Here is a 21,038-nt window from a genome sequence, read left to right on the forward strand (position 1 = left end):
CCTTGCTTAACGTTAAACTCTGGGTACAAGCAATGCTGCTTACTTGGGGTTTGGATATGGGGGAGGGGGGGAAAGGGTGTAGGTAGGGAGTTCCTAAAGGGATGAGGATTGGAATAAAGGAAGTATTCCACTGCCCACTCTATGTAAAGCTGTATCCAGTCTGGGCAGGAAGAGATCTTGGAACACATTTCAGATATTGAAAATATCACTTCCCCTGCCTTGATCACTGGTCCAGAGCCAGTGCTGGGAAGAATTCTCTGCCCCCAAAAGCATTTCAACTGTTATTGCAGGTTGCAGTACTTTAAGCCTAAAACAAAAGCATGCCAAGCAAACAAACAAACATCATCTGCAAGCCAGCACCCCAGGCATCACCAGAAAGGACTGGCTTCAACCGTCTGTGTGGCATCAGCTACTAGAACCATGCACAAATTGAAAGGGAAAAAGCAAAATTATTATGAGATTATTGTAAGATCTGTTCTCTAGCAACCAGCCAGCATGTTTAGAGATAAATGTTTTATGCTGAAGGCAAACAGGAAATTCCATCTTTCTCTGGGGATAGAAATGGACTCAATTCAAAACCCTGGATTCACCCACCCCCAAATTCTGCCAAAGTTCCAATCTGGACCCATCTCAGCAATAAAGCATTACTATTTCTAGCTGTAGTGATAGTGATTCTTAAGCCTGCTATCAGCCACTTCATTTCCCCATCCTCAAATCCATATGTCTAAGGCCCTACCAAATTCACGGTCCATTTTGTTCAATTTCACGGTCATAGGATTTAAAAACATCATGAATGTTATTATTTCAGATATTTAAATGTGAAATTTCATGGTGTTGTAATTGTAGGGGTCCTGACCCAAAAAGGAGTTGTGGGGGGTCATAAGTTATTGTAGGGGGTTGCGGTATTGCTACACTTATTTCTGCTCTGCTGCTAGCAGAGGCACTGCCTTCAGAGCTGGGCAGCTGGAGAGTGGTGGCTGTTGGCCGGGAGCACAGCTCTGAAGGCAGAAGCAATGGTGGCATGGTACGGTATTGCCACCCGTACTTCTGTGCTGCTGCTGGTGGAGTGCTGCCTTCAGAGCTGGGTGCCTGGCCAACAGCTGCCAGCTGCCCAGCTCTGAAGGCAGCACAGAAGTAAGGGTGGCAATACCATGACTCCCCTAAAATAACCTTGTGACTCCTCACCCTTTTTTGGGTCAGGACCCCCAGTTTGAAAAACACCGGTCTCCCCCCAGTGAAATCTGTATGGTATAGGGTAAAAGACCAGATTTCACAGTTCATGACACATTTTTCGTGGCCATGAATTTGGTAGGGCCCTACATATATCCCACAGCAGCTCAGGTACAGAAGCTAATTCTGTTTGTCCTCCCATCATGATCTGACTGCAGTAAAACAACCCATGCATAGGGATGGGCAGGAAATGTTTTTTTTTTTCATCTTTTGAACATTTTTGAGAATTTGAAAGATCTTCCTGTCCCAAATTTGGTTGAAAGGTCAAAGTATCAAAAACTTTTGTAGACCAACAATCCAAAAAAAATCCCCAAAAGCAAAACCCCAGTTTTGGCCAATTGAAACATTTTGTTTTGATTTTTTACAAAATACTTCATTTCAATTTCAACCACTTTAAAAAATCTAATTAGCTTACATTTCAAAACAAAAGGTTGCTTTGAACCGGAAAACTTTTTCATTTGAAAAAAAAAAGTTGACATTTTTGGAACTTTTGAAAAAAATGTGTTTTGAGTTGAAAAATTCATCAAAACCTTTCCCACAAAAAGTTGCAGGTTAGATGAACTGACATTTATTGACCAAAAAAGTTTAATAGGAAATAAAATTATTATTAATAATTATAAATAAATAATAATCCCTGCCCAGCTCTATATATGTGGAATATTTCAACAGAAAAAAAAACACTTCAACTATCTTTATGCAGAGGAACATGGTTTCCCTCATAAAACAATAAAACACGACATTATGTTAATGGCAGACTGGACTTCTGAGTGCTATTGCAATGGCTGGCACCTTGGCCAACACACTCGGGACTGAATTAGGGATTTCCAGAGCCGCTACAACTACAAAGGAAGAGAGTCCATTTCAGCCCCAGCTAGAGAACTTTAACTCTGGAGATTTATTCTGAGGGGAACCTCTAACACACGCTTACCAGTGGTTTACACTTTACACTATTCCCAGATCTACTACAGACTCATTGTTACACCTTCGCAAAGTCATTTAAGGACAAAACTTTCCAAAAGTGCCCACTAATTTTGAGTGCCTAGTGCATGATAGGCCATTGGCAGAACACCCACAACTCCAACTGATATTGAACACAGCTGAGGGTGCTCAGAGCTTATGAAAAGCAGATCAGAGGCATCCAAAGTTGGGCCTACAAAATAAACTAGCACTTGTGAAAATTTAGGCCTATGTGCTTTGCCCAAGGTCACACAGTGAGTTTGTGACAGAGCAGGGAACTGAACAAATTTTGGCCTTAACTTCTCTGCATTTTCCATGTAAAATTCCGGTAATGGTACTTTGTGACATGCTCCGACATCCATGGATCTGATGTGCTACTAGATTATTATTTATTGTATTACTATTACTAAGGATTTCCCTAGTCTGTGGTAAACTCTGCTTACCCACACAGAGGATGTTGAAGCTGAATCCTTGTGTTACAGATTTGCTGACAAGCTGATCTGGGAGACTATCAAATCCAACATGGCCCCCCAGGGAAAGATTCCGCTTCTCTTCATTCTGTTAAAGCAAACAGAGTCAATTTAGCGAGAGCGCATTAAAAGAGAGTCAATAGCGCAAGGGCCAAGAAATAAAATCACAAGAAATGTTACCATCGTACTCGAGGCAGCGCGTGTTTCCGAGTCACTGAGATAATCCTACCACTACCCGCACAGAGGTTTATTATGTTTTGATATCCACATTCCAGACATACTGGTAATTATAGCCAAGCATCAGTAGAACAAAATCTAGTCTTAACAGGGAATTATCTTAAAGAGACAGCACACTAAACTGCTGAGCCACTCTGGAAGAAAAAGTCGGGGCAAGATTCAGCTGCATCCAGCTTGTGGAGAATAAAGCAGGAAAAAATCATCTTCCCATGTTTTATCGATCACTTCCCTCCCCCTTTTATGTTCTGAGAGGTTCCTGCACTGAATGAAGTCAGAGCTAATCTGGAGCTCCTTCAGAGCCCTTGATCTTTTTCCTTTGGCTTTGCCTTAGCAGCTTTGTTCAATCATACTTCCAGGGGTACGTGTTACAAGGGGAGGCAAATGAATCCTCTCACCTCACCATCTGTGACCTCACCAGTTCCTCTTCTTCTTCAGCTGTTCCTATCTCTCCCACCCTCCTCCCACGCATACACCTTACAATCCCATCTGTCTCCTTCCTCCCCAAGTGGAAGAAGAAGCTGGTCACTTTTACTGGAAGCTTTGTTTAGAAATAAATAAATAGGATAGACACTGGAGGAAATAACTCAGAGTAATAAAATGTCTCTCTTAATAAATCAGACAGACAGACAGACAGGCATGGAGCCTCCAGTCTGCTCCAGCAGGGATGCACATTCTACTCCCAGGATTTTACGCTACTGTGCCCGGGGCTCTGAGTAAATACACACAAGCAAGAAAGTAATCAACCCAGCAGAAGACACAGACCAAACTCCTGATGGCATAACCAATCAGCTCCAGGCGTCGATAACCTAGCATTTGTTTATACAGGGACTGAATTTGGCCCAGGGACTCTACAGGATTATTATCTCTCCTTGTAGCTTAAGCCTATGGGTCCCAGAAATTGACAAACATGCTTGCAGTTCTATTCACCTTGCAAAGTTTACCTCTCTGCCTGCCAAAGGCATTCAATGGAATGCATAACAAGGGCACAGAGACTTAGCACAGACACTGCCTGCCACTGCACACAGAAAAGGGAAAAAGAAAATTGTCTCAACTGAAAATCCAGAACCACTGTTACTAGTTAGGAAAGTACATAAAAAGGCTGAACTCAGCCCTGGGATAAGCAGACTAGTTACTGGGCTCAATACAGGAGTAAAGGGGTGCAGTTCTGTGCCCTGTGTTACACAGGAGGTCAGTCTAGATGATCTAATGGTGCCTTCTGGCCTTAAAATCTATGGGACATTGATTTCACTAGAATCAATGGACAAGGGGAATTGTGTCCAGTATGCTTAGTTCAAGTGATTCGGAATAGAACTGTTGCAAGGTGTTTAATTTCTATATATATGTTTAGATTTACGATCAACTTTCACCTTGTCTCCACACAGCAAATAATACCACCAAAACCAACTGAGCAGACCACTGAATTTACAAACTGTTTTTTCTTTTCATTTTCAAGTTGCCTCTAAATGCAGTTAGACCTAATGGAGAAGCAAATGTCCAGAAATGTTATTTTAGGGTACTGCTTATTCAGTTTCATCCTAACGTTTCCTTTGTGGAATTACACATTTGCTGTTGTAACATATTTAAATGCAGCTTTTTTTTTTTTTTTTTTTTTTTAATTACAAGCACAGGGCGGTAAAGATAAGCATCAATTTATCTGATCAGGTTTTTCTGTTCCTGTTCCCATCCCCCACTACTCTGCCCTGATGTTCCAGTGTGTAACACAGCCAGACTACAGAAGCAATGCACTTAGAATAAAGTTAATAGGCTATCATATTTTAAAATATATTCCCATGGGGGAGGGGAAGTTCTAAAAGCAGTAACTTGAAATTCATTCTCTCTGTGAGAGCAAGATTCCTAAACAAAAGATTAACTTGTTTAATTTCATCTCAAATCAAAGTGGTCTTCAGTCCTGCCTTGGGAAGAATAAATAAGTATTTTCTTTATTTTAAAAAGACTTAATTACAAAAGGAACTTTTAAATGGCTGAGGCAGCTATCACATTTGAAATAAGACTGAACCTTCTTTTCTGTGGGTATTGATCTGTTTTTATTATCTTTCAGATGAAAATTATCACAATGCTCTCCCTGGAGCAGAAAGACAATCTGACCATAATTGTTTGTTCTCTTGCAATCAATTCCTGTTTAATCTATCAGTATTGACTGTTCTCACTAAACAACAAGGAAGAAGCCATCACCAAAAAAATCCGCTTCGAGAGAGTCTATTCAGGCTCAAATGTGGTCAAGTGCTTAGACACCAAAAGTATTTCCCATTGTTTATCAACTAAACTAGGACCTGCATTCAGAAATAAATCATGTTCTCCCTAAGCCATGGTCACTTGGCCTATAAACACACTGTATTCAGGTGTTGAAATTCCCCTGCTTTCCTCCACTAATTGGCCAGGCTAGTCAGAGATTACACTAGTGTAATCTTTCAGGCCTTTGGCTTATTTTTCAGTTCTTACTTCGCATCTCTTTCCATGGTGACATGTTTCAGAGTGGTAGCCATGTTAGTCTGTATCAGCAAAAACAACGAGGAGTCCTTGTGGTAATGAGAGTGGCCCATCTCACACCTCTTTCAGACACATCTTGTCTACTGTCTGAAATGGGCAACTCTCATTACCACTTCAAAAGTTATTTTTCCTCCCTTGGCATCCTGCTGTCAATTGAATTGTCTCATTAGACTGACCTCACACTTGGTCAGACAACTCCCATCCTTTCATGTATTTATACCTGCTCCTGTATTTTCCACTCCATGCATCTGATGAAGTGGGTTCTAGCTCACGAAAGCTTATGCCCAAATAAATTTGTTAGTCTCTAAGGTGCCACAAGGACTCCTCATCTCTTTCCATGTCACTTCATTTCCAACCATGTCATGGAGCTGGGTACTGCAGTACATTAGCATACTCAGCTCTCACTCCAGAAGACACTGGTTCAACTCCTAACAGCAGGAGTAAGGAGAGGTCTCAACCCTCCCATCGCATTTTGGCATGATTTGTAGTCTTGGACCAAAGCCGGTCTAGCGAGCATACATCCATACCTGAGAACCCCCTGCCTGCCAATGCATTTCAGGCCTGAGTTGCCTGTCAGGGCCTTGTCTACACTATGGAATTAAGTCAACGTAAGGCGGCTTACTTTGAGCTAACTCTGTGTCTACCCTACGACATCAGCTGAAGGGCAGTGGGTCTCCAGCTGTGAGCAGGGCTGACAGCCAACAGGTGATATAAGTAACGCAGTGTCTACACAGATACTGTGTCACCCTTACTATGTCAACCTAAGCGCTACGCCTCTCGTGGAGGTGGAGTTATTAGGGTCGGTGTAGTGGGTGACTTACATCGGCGGGAGCAACGTTGTAGGTAGACCCTTACATCAACCTAACTCTAATGTAGACCAAGCCCTAGACAGGTGCCTCAAGCCTGAAATGCATTGGCAGGCAGGGGCCCCCTGTTCCCAGGCATAGGATGTATTGACTGTGCTTGGCCAGTTGTTCTTGGTCCATTTTCATAAGCACAAAATTAATGCACAAAATTTTTCAAGAAAAATGACACATTTCCTCTCCCCCGCCCCCTTTCTGCGCCTTCCTCAAATTGCTGTTTACGTTTTGTCCTGGTGTTTGCTCTCTCTCTTTTCCTCTTGCTTCTTACAAGGAACACACTGTGACAGGGACTAGCAAAAGCACCATCTGGACAGCTAAAGAACTCCTTGAGGCTTCCGCCCACATTCACTCCAGCCTCTCCAAGCTGGCTTCCCTTTCCCCCTACCCACATGCCTTAGAGAGAATCCTCCCCCGACTTGGTCACACAGGTTAAGATATTATCAGGTAGAGTCATTCTGATGCAGAAACAATGTGGCAGGAAAGCATATTGCTTCCACAGAAAATGGACTTTTACGGTTATGTGCGCGCGTGTGTGTGTGTGGGGGGGGGGGGGGGGGTCAACCAAGCCTAACCAAAAACATACACCAGAAGTGTAAGATGCTTTTCATAATCACCACTGTCTGGAAAGGAAATAAACAAGGCTGCCTGAGAGCTATGATTAGAATAAGAATGCCCCCAAAAGACTTGAGAGATGTTCCTAGGCAACAGGCGGCATCGCTACGACTGATTTTAAAGCAGGCTCTAGCGAGGCCAAGCTAAATCAAAAACTAAAACGTGATCAGGAAAGGGAAGAAGAAAAGCCAAATCCCCAACAGCTTTTCTTTTGCTTCTCTTTGCAATGTTTAGTTACAGGGTAGTATGTGTCAAGAAAGGAGGTGCATTGCAAATGCCCTGTTAAAACACCGAATCTCTAAACTGGTGGTGAGGTTAAAAATACAGTGAATGGCAAAAATGTGTCCAGTATTGTTGTGATGATGTTGTTTTTCTCTTTTATTTTTCTCAATGGTGACATAATTTGATCCAAATCCAAGACCCCGTTGCCACTCTAGGCAAAGCAGAAGTCAGCTGAATCTACTGAAAGGAAAGAAAACAACCATTGCATTGCCGATACAGACTAAGGGTATGGCTACACTTACAAATCTGCAGCGCTGGTAGTTGCAGCGCTGGTCGTCCAGCTGTGCAGGGCCAGCGCTGGTGTGTGGCCACACTCACAGCTACCAGCGCTGCAGTGTGGCCACATTTGTAGCATTTGCAGCGCTGTTGGGAGTGATGAATTATGGGCAGCTATCCCAGCATTCAAGTGGCAGCAACGTGCTTTTCAAAAGAGGGGGGTGTGGGGCAGTGTGACAGGGACGGGGGGGGAGAGAGAAAGAGAGTGGATTTTTGGAACCGACACTGGGCAAAATCAGAAAATTTTCCCACCCCCTTACTGTTAACTGCAAACAACCTGCATCCAACATACTCTTTCCCCCCTCTGCCCCCTCCCCCCGTTTCTCTCAAGCAAAGCAAACACTCAACCCCTGCAGGGGTTATCTCATTTCATTGTTGACAGTAGTTACAGATTAATGACAGCAAACAGGAGCTATGTTTGAAGCAGCTCCCGGTGCCGTGCACGGAGCCCGGAGCTCCGAATTGACAATAAAACAAAGAGAGGCTGCATAACAAAACAAAGGGAATAATTTAGTTAAAAGCATTCTGGGATACTCCTTATACCCTGGAGGCCAATAACAGCGCTGGTGAGTGTCCACACTTGATGACCAGCGCTGCAGAACCAGCGCTGCAACCCTTATACCCCAAGCAGACCTGGGTGTACGGCCAGCGCTGCAGCCAGGGAGTTGCAGCGCTGGTTGTGCCCTGCAAGTGTGGACAGGGTGTAATTGCAGCGCTGGAAAGCCTCTACCAGCGCTGCAACTTGCAAGTGTAGCCAAGCCCTAACACGGCTACCACTCAGAAACACTGCATTACTGTCATCCTACCATAGTCCCACTGCTGCAGCTACCTAGCAGGCACTAACAGTATGGCAAAGGCAGTTGATTTGTTCAATTTTTCTATGGGAAGCCTCCAGTGGCTTCGATTGGAAAGGTAACTCAACCACCAGTTTAAAAAAAAAAAATAAAAAATAAAAATCACTTTAGCTGAAATATATTTAGTGTGTGTGTGTGTGTGTGTATGTGTATGAGAGAGCGAGAGAGAGAGAGAACCAACAAAAATTAATATAAAGGACAGAGATTAGAGAAAAAGGTATATTTTTCTGTATTTTTTCCAGTTTGCTAACTTTGTGCTCTTCACAGCTCTTTGTGTAGAATCAGTTTCCCTGTATAGTCAGTTTCTCTTGTTGTTTGGATAGATCTTTCATATAAACAACAAAGGAGAGGAAGACTTTTTTTAAAAATATAGGAAACTGATTATCAAAGTACCATGACTAGTGCAGGGCTGGTGGAGTACCTGAAACTATTTGTATCTCTTTTTTAAGATGGCTAGATTTCAAATGTACAGTCTTCAACACATCTGCTTTCACCACACTACCAGGTTATCTCAATGACACATTAAACACAGTTCTAACAGTAATAAAGGTGGGTCCCATCATCTTGAAAGTGACACAGATTATCAAACAGTGACCAAAGGTGTCTAGGTGCTTCACAGAAGAAATACACAACCCCTACCCCAAAGAGTTTACAGTCTAAATTGTAGGTGTGACGACTAATAGAGGTGACAAATAGTAAGGAGGCAACAGAGCTTTTACAGAAGCCAAAAAGACACATAAAAATGTTTCCTTGGCCATTTTTAAATCCAGTGGAAACCGTATTTTATTTGATCCCCCTGCCAGGTCTGCAAACTAGACAATGCAGAATTGAGCTAATGCAGAAGAGTGGGGACGTGAAACTGACTAGCCTGTTTTCACTGCATTGGAAAATGGAAATAGACTGTATAAAAGAGTAAAATCAGATATTTAAACTGTAATAGCTCCGGTGTTATTGGTACCCCACAAGGAAGGAAATCAGGCCCTGATCCCGCAGCTCTTACTCAAATCATTAGTCCCATTTGACTAGTCCACAGCAGCCGCATCTTCTGTAATGCTTCTGTTCTTTGGTACTAACAGCAGCTAAGGAGAATTACTACTTTCATTCACAAACATATGGAAGAGGCTGTGCAGGGAGAGGTCCAGATAAGTTTTCCCACTTCTGACAAGCCAGGCCTTCCAGGGGCTATGGAGACCCTTCCTCCAGTTTATTCACATCCCAGTCAGCTTGCAGTGGGTCTGTGAATAATTCTGAGGCTTTAGCCTGTTCCTCTTAGATGAGAAAAAATAAATACTTTTTATAAACTTTGCAACATGGTAATTATTCACTTACTACAGCTCTGTGATACAGATTCCCACAATGAAAGGCCTTGCAGTGTTAAATAATATCCTCCCAGTCACTTAGTGCCATCCAATGACAGGCTGCCATCAGGATTTTACTCAGAGCCTTCCAATGTGCTCTTTGAAGATTTTCTATGACTTGAGATATTATTTGGAGTTTTAACAGGGACACTAAAGGCTTATTTGTATTAAGAACCTATGATTTGGTGGGGAACAAAAGAATTATCAGAAGATCGGGATGAAATTCATTAACAGCTCCAAAGTGCTTTAAATATTTTAACTACGTCAATCATGCCAGAGAATCTCTGAGTGGGCTGTACCGTATACCATTTAAACTGCACAAACGGGCAGCATTAGTTTGATCATGCTGTGGCTGAGGAAGCCAGAGGAAACTTCATGACACCAACCATTGACCAGAAGGAAATGGATTTCTTCCTATGTTTTGATTGTTTGGTTGTCAGGTGAAGTACCAAGCAAACTTTTGGCAGTATAAATAAAACCATTAACAACAATAAATTTGCAAAAACACTAGGGATAACTGATCAAGACAGGCCGAGAAATATACCATTTCAAACCAGCATCCACTCGCTCAGCCATCTGAGCAGTTATATGCCTCACACACACACTGTGGGTGAGGTAATACCTGTTATCGGACCAACTTCTGTTGCTGCAAGACAAGCTTTTGAGCTCCCCAGAGCTCTTCTTCAGGTCTGGTCACATACAAACTGACATTCATACCTTTGCATTGATTATAACAGCACCTCTTGCAGCTAGAAGATTGCACCTACTGACTTCTGAAGGCTACAAAAAGGGACACGGGACAAAGAGGAGTAGAGTCACACTTTTAACTACTACTTTAGGTGCATCCATGCCCCCACCAACAAGACATCAAAGCCTTAATCCAATGGATTCAAACAGTCTTTGAGGGCTTGTCTACACCATGCAGCTAAAAGTCAGCATGTGTAAATGCTCTTTTGTCAGTACTTTGTCGACACTTTTAATCGACAAAATACTTCCAGCCCCACCAATTTCCAGCGCTCCTGCCAGCAAAGCTGCGTTCACACTGCCACTTGCATCAGCAAAACTTGTATCTTTCACGGGGGGGGGGGGGGGAGAGGGCTTTTTTAAGTACCCATGAAAGACAAAAGTTTTGTCGACAACTTCGCAGTGTAGACATACCATAAGAGAGCTAAGATTTCATTAAGAATAGAGTGGAAAAGGTGATAAGTATTTTACTACAAAACAGAGACTACAGTAAATACTGTTGGGTGTGGGGAGGTGTAGTGTATCAGAATTCAGCAGTATTCCCTTAAATAATTTGCAAGCCATCTACTGGTCCCCACTGTCCTTCTATGTCTCAGAAGCCGCCGGAGCAGCAGCTCCAGGCCTTATACACTGTATATAGTCAGCTGACACAGCTATTTGGACCCCATTTTGCCGGTATGGTTCCTTCCTGTTATGTTTGTGGTGTGATTTTCTCTTTACACCCAGGAGGAACAGTAGGGAGGGACAAGCCACTGACAACAGAAAGCAGGTGTTGCTATAAAGCAGTAGCTCCTCACATTTTCATGTTACAGCCTCTTCCTACTCATGTCCTGGATGCCGTTCCCTTGGACATCTGCCATCATCTCTCCTTTTGCCCGCCACCCAACCATTGCTCTCTTTTTCCCCTCATTTTTTCTTGCATTCTCTCTCCTCTTTTCCCTGCTCACCTGAAATCTCCCTGCTTCTCAGGAGGTGCGAGGCATCCATCAGCAACTTCCTCAGACTGAGACGCATGCACTCTTGCGCTGAAAGAAGTATCATGGAAGCCAAGCAAATGCAAGATTGGGTTGAGGTGCAACTACCTGACCCTGCACTGCTGTACAGGGGAGCTGCATGCATGTGACCAGCTGCATTCAGGGGCCTATGGAGGAGCAAGGAGCGTAGGAAGGTGGCCTTCAAGGAACAACCTCATCAGGACTATTTTCAAAGCCCAAAGGGTCCAATTCTATGAGGTGTTGATTTCCACTATCATTTTAGGAGCTGAGGACCTTCAGCACCTTGTAAGATGTAGCCTCTGCTCTCTACAGTCACCAACTGGCCAGAAACCATATCATTAATGGAAGGTGAACATTTTGTCCTTCTTTTTCAAAACAGAAAGTGCCCAAGGAGAAGCTGCACCAGAAAAAGGTCAGAGGGACCAAATCAGGAAGCTTTTGAATGAAGGGGTGGGCATCAGGCATTCTACATACTAACAAGCCTCAGCTAGCAGGAAAAGGTGGTAAAGGAACAAAGAGAAAAAATAGCAGCAGCCAGTTTGGTCATGGTCCTTTAATGAAGTCAGATGTAGTTTTCCTGCTCCCGAACTCTTCCTGTTTTCATCCCCAAATTAGTATCAATTTCAAACTACATCATCCCATTTTCCAGCCCCTACTCCCAAGAAGATTCTTTTCACTGCAACATGTGCACTTTATAGAGAACGCCACCATCAGACTAACTCTGCTTCCTCTCGCGTGTACCATTTCCCCAGCAGGCCTCTGGCAAAGAAAGGAGTCGTGCTGTCTTATGCCTGCTGTGGATCTGACCCCCGTGGGTTCTCAGATTAAATGCAGGTGGCAGTGTGAGCAGGGCAGTCCTCAAAAGGGACTATCAGCAGAGACTCACCTGAAAAAGTCCTCCTGCTTTACTTGACCTAAAAATCTGGTCTTTGCCAACTGCCAGTTTTAATCTTAACCTCATTTTAATGAGAAATGCTGTTTGACAACTGACACTTGTGTTTTTAACAGGCAACAACCCTAACACTTTTAAATGATTGTTTTGTTCTTAATGTGGCAGCTCAAAGCAAAAAATAAGCAAGTGCCACATGCCCAATTTATTTGGTTAAGTCTGATGCTCAATATGTTCTTTAAAATCTTAGACCCTACTCTGGCAAACACTTAAGCACATGAGCAACTTGCAAGTAAAGTTTTGAGGATCAAGACCTAATATCTAAATCCTGCAGCTGTTACTCAGGCAAAACACCACAGGAGTGAGAACTGTTGGGCTTGGACCCTAAGGGATTATATAAATGTGGCACTTTCTTGTTTCTAAAACTCCCCCCATCCCTCCCCTTCTATGGCAAACTAAAGCATGTGAAACAAAAGATAAATAGCAGGCAGTTTTCCCAGGCAAAGGCTTAACAGAAAAAAAATGGTTCTTTTTCATAATAAATAAAAATGGCTTTATTTTAAGAAAGTCACAAATTGTAAATTTAACAGGTACAGGGTTCCCCACCAATGAGCCCAGCCCTTGAGAACACTCCCTGCAGTGTCGTCATGGCTTGGAAGAATAAAAATCAGAATAAAATCGCTGACTGCCTTAACTCCAGCCAAGGTGTCTAATTAGAACTAAGGTTGCCAATTTTGGTTGGACGTTTTCCTGGAGATTTAATCCCATGACATAATCTTTAATTAAAGAGTAATCTTTAATTCCTGGAGACTCCAGGCCAATCCTGAAGGGCTGGCAACCCTAATTAGAACAGGGTTGAGGCTGCAGCATTCCAAGAGCTAATCTGATAATTGGGAGGACGAATGGTTGGACTGGAACGGAGTCCTCTAGTTTCAATGCCAGGAAACTGTGACAAGTTTCACTGACGGCCATGTTTAAAGCTTGCATCTCTGAGCCTGTTTACTGCTTTCTTCAGTAAAACAATGGAAGCCAACCTCACACAGTCACTGCGTAGTGCGTTGCATCGAAGGGCTTCTCCAGCTTGGAAACTCTCATGGACAGAATATGTTTTCATTTACAGAGCACCCTCGGTCCTAGGGAAGTAGGTAAGAGTTACATGTGCATAGTGCAGAATTTGCCTCTTAGAGCCAGGAAGCAGCCCAAGAACTATAGCCTGGATTCAAACACCGTCACACCAGGAGCTGAATTTTGTAGCTTGGGTAAGCTATAAAATTGGCATCGTTAGCCCAGCACCCATCAGTACCCTGTAACATCAAATGTATTATGAGGTTTGTTCTTCTGTATAACAGTAGCACCCGAGTGGGGAGGGGCAGTCAGGGATCATGGCCCCTTGACATAGCAAACAGATGGAGCAAAGAGTTTACAGTCTAACCAAACTACAGTGTGAACAGGATACAAGGAGAAACTAATGTTAAGGAGACAGATTGCAGTTCCCAGCCCTCAGTTATTCAAAAAAGTGAGATGAAAAGAAGGAGGGAAGTTATATTTTTATATACAAAATATCCCTTCGGTGCCATTTCTGGGCCCAAACTTGTGAGGTTCTGAATACTCTCAGCACAACTGGTCCTCGCTGGGAGTGGAGGATGCTCAGCAGATAGCAGGATCGGGCCTCTTATTAATCACAAAGCAAATGACTTTACCTCAGAAGTGGGCAAACTACAGCCTGCAGGCCACATCCGGCCCACGGGACCGTCCTGCCCGGCCCCTGAGCTCCTGGCCTGGGAGGCTAGCCCCCGGCCCCTCCCCCGCTGTTCCCCCTCTCCCGCAGCCTCAGCTTGCTCGCTCCACCGCTGGCGCAACGCTCTGGGTGGCGGGGCTGTGAGCTCCTGGGGCAGCGCAGCTGCAGAACCTGGCCTGACCCGGTCTCTGTGCTGCACGGTGGTGGCGGCGGCGGCGGCGGTGTGGCCCAGCTCCAGCCGGGCGGCGCAGCTGTAGCGCCACCAGCCACCGGTGCTCCAGGCAGTGCGGTAAGGGGGAAGAGAGCAGGGGGACTGGATAGAGGGCAGGGGAGTTCAGGGGGTGGATAGGGGTTGGGGTGGTCGAGGGGGCAACAGGTGTCCTGGGGGCAGTCAGGAAGGAGGTGGGGGTTGAATGGGGCAGTGGGGGGCAGTCAGGGGCAGGGGTTCTGGGGGCAGTCGGGACAAGGAGAAGGGGTGGTTGGACGGGGCAGGAGTTCCGAGGGGCAGTCAGGAATGAGAGGAGGGGTTGGATGGGGTGGGGCGGTCAGGGGACAGAGAGTGAGGTGTGTGTGGATGGGGCAGGGATCCCGGGGGGGGGGGGCGTCAGGGAACAGGGGGGTTGGATGCGGCAGAAGTCCCTGGGGGGGCAGATAGGAGGTGGTGGCTGGGCCACGACCCCCTCCCCTAACTGGCCCTCCATACAATTTACAAAACCCGATGTGGCCCCACAGGCCAAAAAGTTTGCCCACCCCTTCTTTACCTTCTCATTCTCCGCTCCCTGGCACAATGGTACATGCATCAAACACTCTAATGCAAAAGTCAATGGCATAGATTAAGATGCTATTCACTTGCCTCCCGAATGAAAAATGAATGGCACGGGGAAATTACTCATTCATGCTGCAGCTCTGCAGTAATTCCTGCCCCTCCAAAGGAATCTTAATTATGACTAAGGGGTGGGGCGGGGGGAGGAAGATTACGCAGAATAACTTGGCTAACCTTTTGACAGGTAAGTGGGCAGGGTGAGGCAGTCTCAGAGGCTTACTCATTCTGTAACGCCTTACCTTTGTCTGTCTGTCCTTCCCACCACCCACAATGTGTGTCTTGACCACATAGCTCCGTGCTGGTTTGGATGTCAGACCTGTGCAAGAGCGAGAGATCATCTTGTCCTCTAACGGCTGCAGCCTACACAGGATACAAACCCTAATATAACTACCACAATACTACTGTACAGGGAAGGCATGATCCTGGGAGGCACTGGGAACCCACAACCAGATCAGATCATCCATCACATAGGGCCCTTTCCTCTGACTATCTCCAAGCTTTACAGAGACAGAGATGTTATTGTCCTCACCTTACAGATGGGGAAACCGAGGCACAGGTCGGCTGAGTGATTTGTCTAAGGTCGCACAAGGAGTTAGTGTCAGAAATAAAACACAGGTCCCCTGACGCCAGCCCCTGGCTCCAACCAGGAATGTTTCAAAGTTAATGCTAGTTTCTATATCAATAATATGCCAGATGCTTTTCTTTCAAGTTCCCACCCTTCTGATCCTATATCTTTTACTTTACTAAATCCTTTCTTTTGTTATTAAATAGACCACCCACAAACTGACACTTTTCAGGGGCTGAGCAGCAGGTACCGCAGACTTTCATGGAGTAAAGCTTCTTTATCTGGGCCTGGCGGATTAGGAGGAGTAATGGCAAAGCCACTGTCTGACCTTTCAGGAGCACTTTTATGATCCCGGCAACGCTCACACTAAAATTCACAACAGACCCAGGATTTTTTTTTTTACAGATTAAAACGTTATCTTCCCTGAACCCATGTGCTGAGCACTAATAAATAATATATTACTGCTCTGTCAAGCAAGTTTGACATTATGTAAAAATGCTGGTTAAAGAATAATAGCAACAAAGAGGTAGTAAATTCGTAGCTCGGGATAGGTTAATGATGGCTAAGAGGTGCTGAGGCAGACAGCATAGCAAGTATCCATACTCTTATAGAGGCAGTCGATAATCATAACACGGTTAGCTGTGGCCTGATGAGCAGAGTGCTCAGTATTAAAATTCACCATATGATGAGATATTGATGGTACAAAGCTAGACAGAAGAGAGGAGACTCCCTGACCTTTGTGATGCTAAAAAACTGTAACATCTAATAGCCATGCAGGTGATACTGAGTCTCAACTGGACCCCAATTCAGCTAAGCAGTTAAGCACCCGTTTAAGAATCACTGAAGTCAGTAGGACATAAGCATGTCGTTAAGTGTTTTGTTCAATCAGGGCCTGGGATTTCAAAGCAAAGGCAAAAGTTCAATGGATCAATAAGAGCATTTAAATGTGGGGTTTGTATTCATTATTTGTATTATGATTGCAGTCTGCTGCATTTGAGCTTCTCTCTTTTGCCTCAGCACAGAGTTGGCTGGGTTATTATGTGGCTAGAAGAGAGGAAAGCATGTCTTTGTATCTACTGTTCTCTGCTCTTTATGTTTTCAGGGTGCGCCTGTGCTGAAGGTTCGGTGACATTCTCCCACCAGGGGAGGTGCTAGCATACAACTGGGCCCCCAGAGTTTTATAAATTGTGCTGTCTAGCCCTGAACAGATCTAGTTGACATGGTGGTAAAATACGTCAGCCAAGGCAAGGCACCATCGGCTCATCATCAGGTTAATTCTGGGAGCCCTCCTTAACAGAGCTACTCACATAAGCAGTATCCCCGACCACAAACGTTTGAAAATCAGGAGTCAGGCCCTACAAATCAGGACATTGGCTAAAATAGTGAGGTTCTGAAAATAATAAATTTTGGTTTCCTTCCTTGGATTTGTCTTCTGACTTTTGAACATGAAGGGGGTCAAATTTTCAAGCTTTTTTCTGCAACCATGAAGGTTAGAAGCTTACTTTTCATTCATATAAAAACAGAGATTCTCACCTAAATCATCTGGCTCCAGAAGCTGGCGATTTATGAACCACCACCAAATATCATCGGTCATGATAAAAATCATCAGAGCTGGCACACTGCAGAAAGGCTCTACCAGGTTTCCTAACAGGGACTTTTCTTTCTTTCTTTCTTCTTTCTTTGTTTTGGTCCAAACAGGCCAGAAACCATGTTCTTAAACAGCTGGCCCACAACAATGAAAGAGCTGCTCAACACTAGGTATCCCTCTCAAGTGCACCTCATTTGACAGGATGTCCCGCATTTCACTCCCAAATTGCCTATGGCGCACACAAATTGAGTGCCCCCCCTTTCATTGTGGAAAATTATTAACATCAGAAATGAAGGATCATGACACAGAAGCCAAGGAGAGAGCCAGTTACACTAAAGGAAAGGATCTGGCTGAATTTTAAGATTCCTGGATTAATAATTTATTGGTGCCGCTCCTTTTTGGCCTCTCTCATAAATGGCCTTGGCAAGGCGAGAGGTATGAAACCGGCATACACCATCTACTCCTGGATATCCTCCACAGGACAGGGGACGAGAGGATGTAAACCCTTCCCCCTTCTGCTTACCCAGCTATGTCCCTCTGCCCTCACAAGGCCCCCAGACAGTGACAAGAGCCCTCCACAGGGTCCAGACAAGAGAGACAAGGGAATGCTGCCATGGAGGTACTGATCCCCACTCCCTTCCACAGAGTGGGGCTCAGAACCACACATGGAGACACTCAGGGAGGGCAGGGGGTGATCTGGCCCTATACTAACAGCTGGCTCCTCTAGGCAGCTCTGTGAGACCTCTTCCTTACCAGTTCAGTGTTGCTGTTACCCTGGTGATATTACTATCCTGCATCTAAGTTCTCAGCATTGTACAGCATTTCCTTCTCCACTGAGGCCCACAAGCACGCTCCAAAATAAGCACCGCAGATTTCACATTTGAGTTTTGACATCACAGCCATGGCATTTCTTCGTACAAAGGAGACTATCTTGGCTACACTGGTGCTTTACAGCGCTGCAACTTTCTCGCTATGGGGTGTGAAAAAACACCCCCGAGCACAGCAAGTTACAGCGCCGTAAAGCGCCAGTGTAAACAGTGTCCCAGCGCTGGGAGCACGGCTCTCAGCACTGTAAGCTAATCCCCACAGGGAGGTGGAGTACCTGCAGCACTGGGAGATCTCCCAGCGCTGGCGCCGCAACCACACTCGCACTTCAAAGCGCTGCCGCGGGAGCACTCCCGCGGCAGCTCTGTGCAGCTGCAAGTGTAGCCATACCCCCAAAGTTGCTTGATTCCCATTGCGTAGAACTCACTACAACAAAGCCTGCAACGAAGCTCCGGGCCTGCACTGCACTCTCCAGAATTAAAAATCACACACAGGAAAAACAATCCCTACCCAGCCCCACCCTTCCATTTTAACCCTTTTCTTAAGAATGTCAAGAATTTTCACAGAACACTCACGCCATTATTCAATGTCTCTCCCAGCTTCAAGATGCCCAGACTTGGCCCCAAATGTCATTAAAGAAACCAAACACAGAACAACAAAATCTGTGTTTAATTTTATTTAACACGGTGACTTAAAATTGCAGAGGCAAGAAAAGTTTGGATCCTCCTCTGTTCATAAAGTGACACTAGCAAAAGATGAAAACAAACTGCACCCACCCTGAAAGTTTATGGGCTGATTTTTCAGAGGTTCCTAGCAACCCCAAAGCCCATAGAAGGAATTAGGAGCTGCAGGTGTTCAATGTCTTTGCAAATCAGTCCATTGTTGTTTATTTTTCACACTGCCCTTCCTATACCATGGGTCCCTGATCCTGGACTACTCTAGCCAGGCACCTCCCAGGAAATAAAGTGCTCTGTTTTCTGTTTAAATCCAGGGTCCTGGGTCTGATTTCTAGGGTCACCCAGCTATGTAAGTGTTGTTATCAGGCTCATTTAACAAACAGAACTCCATTTAAGGACTAATTTTGCACTTCTTATGCAAACAAAACTCCCAAATTGCTCCCCTTTGCCTAATGGTGGTGTGATTCCTCACGCCACCTTGTAACGATATTTAAATAGCAAACCAAAAGCTGAGCAATCTCAGAACCAATCTAGAAGCCTGGATTTCTATATGCCTGCACATCAGAGTGTTTTCCTCAGCTCTTGCAAGCAAACAGTTGTATTATATACCCACTCTTCTACCTTTTCCCACTGCGCTTAATCAGCCTTTCACCCCCAGAGTAGGGGGGAGGCAATTTTTTTTTTATAAGCAACATTTATTGTGCCAGGTAAAACTTCAGCTAGGTAATACATTGCTGCCCATCTCCACTTACATACTGTACATCCATCTAAGAACAAATAATACCTACAAATACAGCACCAGTTCAGCTTTCTACAGATGAACTGACCAGCTCTGGTTTATATTCCCCTTTAAGCCTTTTAACTGATAAAAAACGTATGGAAATTTGCTTTCTAATCTCTTAGCCATTCAGTTTCAATGTCTGCAAGGTCTAATCACTTTAAACAAATGAGGATTAGACATAAGTTTTGTCATTGCCACTGAACGCCCAGAAGACTGTGCCACATATGAGCTTCGAAAAAAATGCCATATCTGGGCTGCCAGTCAGTGATGCTAGAGAGACAAGGTGGTGAGAACAGAAGTTGGTCCAATAAAAGATATTACCTCACCCACTGTGTCTCTCTCTAATATCCTGGGCTACATGGCTACAACACTGCATACAATATCTACCATGACGTATAAAGCTGCGCTCAGATGCCTCTCCCATCTTTTACTGGACCAACTATAAGTAGCAAGAATATCCAGTTTCAGGAACACAACATTTAAACATGCTAAGAAAACTCCCCCACAATATTCAGCTTAAGATTTAAAGACAAAACCATGTAGAGCAACACAATCTATAGGATACAGTCAGCTCAAGCTTCAGGTACGGGGGCAAAAATGAGTTTTGCAAAACCTCATCTGAATAGATATGTTCTCATGAAGGCTTCTTTTATTTTCTAAATAGTTATCAAAAAGGTGAGGGCTTTGGTTTTTAGTTTAAACTTTCCCATACAATGGGCACAATCCTAGTTCTGCTAAGTCAGTGGCAGAATTCTAATGGTCTTCAGTGGGGGCACAAGCAGGCCCAGAGCCCCAGAACACCAACTCAGGAAAGTAAGAACCATGGAACATATTGTCTCCCCTCAGACGGCCTGACCCAAAGCTTACTGAAGTCAGTGGAAAGATGCCCATTGACACAAAAGACCTTGGCTCAGTCCCAAAGTACACCTGTAACTCCATTTATTAGAAACATCTGTGTGCACTGAAGAAAGAAGATACCTCATGACAGATATTTGTGGATAATATATTTTATTGGACTAACTTTCTGTTGGTGAGAGAGACACGCTTTCGAGCTCTGTGTAAGCTCGAAAGCGTGTCTCTCTCACCAACAGAATTTGGTCCAATCAAATATATTACCTCACCCACCATCTCTCTCTAATAGCCTGCAACCAACACAGCTACATCACACTGCATACAATATCTATCATGTCATACAGAGCTGTGCTCAGATGCCTCTCCCATGTTAAAAGCAAAACTAAAAAAACCCACAGTTTTCCTGTTTTATCTGGTATTTGGACCCATAAGCTATATATTCAGGCTCTGAATGAGCAAGCCAGGCGCTCCACATAGAAAGTCTTTTGCAAATACAAACTTTGCCTTTGAGAATGAAGAACATCAGTGGAAACAGAAGGAAACTATGGAACCAAAAATGAAAGACATTTCCTTGAAGGGATGAGAAAGTTCAGCACTTCAGCTGCATAAGAATTCCATTCCTCCACGAATAACCTCTTACTGAGAAGGCAAACATTAGAACAGATACTTCTTCCTCAGTTCCTTATTTGAAAAAATATCCAAGCCAAGCCAACTAGTAAATTACCCTCAGTTTTTGTCTTTTAGATAGTATTTACACAGCTCCTTAGTTAATTAACCCTCACAACCCTATGCAAGGGGATAAGCATTATTTCTGCCCTTCCCCTCAAGTTAGACACAGTAAGTGACTTTCCCAAGGTCACACAACAGGGCAGTGGCAGTGCTGGCTTGCAGTCCCCTGGTCTAACCACATTTCC

At 44.4% G+C, this 21,038-nt stretch overlaps 1 protein-coding gene across 1 annotated transcript in view; it reads right to left on the minus strand.

Annotated features, from left to right (window-relative positions):
- SEPTIN8 (septin 8) overlaps positions 1 to 21,038 on the minus strand; it is a 62,625-nt gene that overhangs the window by 31,074 nt on the left and 10,513 nt on the right. The window contains exon 2 of the mRNA XM_039485850.1: positions 2,631 to 2,745. Coding sequence (XP_039341784.1) covers positions 2,631 to 2,745 — 115 coding nt within the window. The remainder of the gene's footprint in view (positions 1 to 2,630; positions 2,746 to 21,038) is intronic.

Source organism: Mauremys reevesii, linkage group 8 (genome assembly GCF_016161935.1).
Source record: "Mauremys reevesii isolate NIE-2019 linkage group 8, ASM1616193v1, whole genome shotgun sequence".
NCBI lineage: Eukaryota > Metazoa > Chordata > Testudines > Geoemydidae > Mauremys > Mauremys reevesii.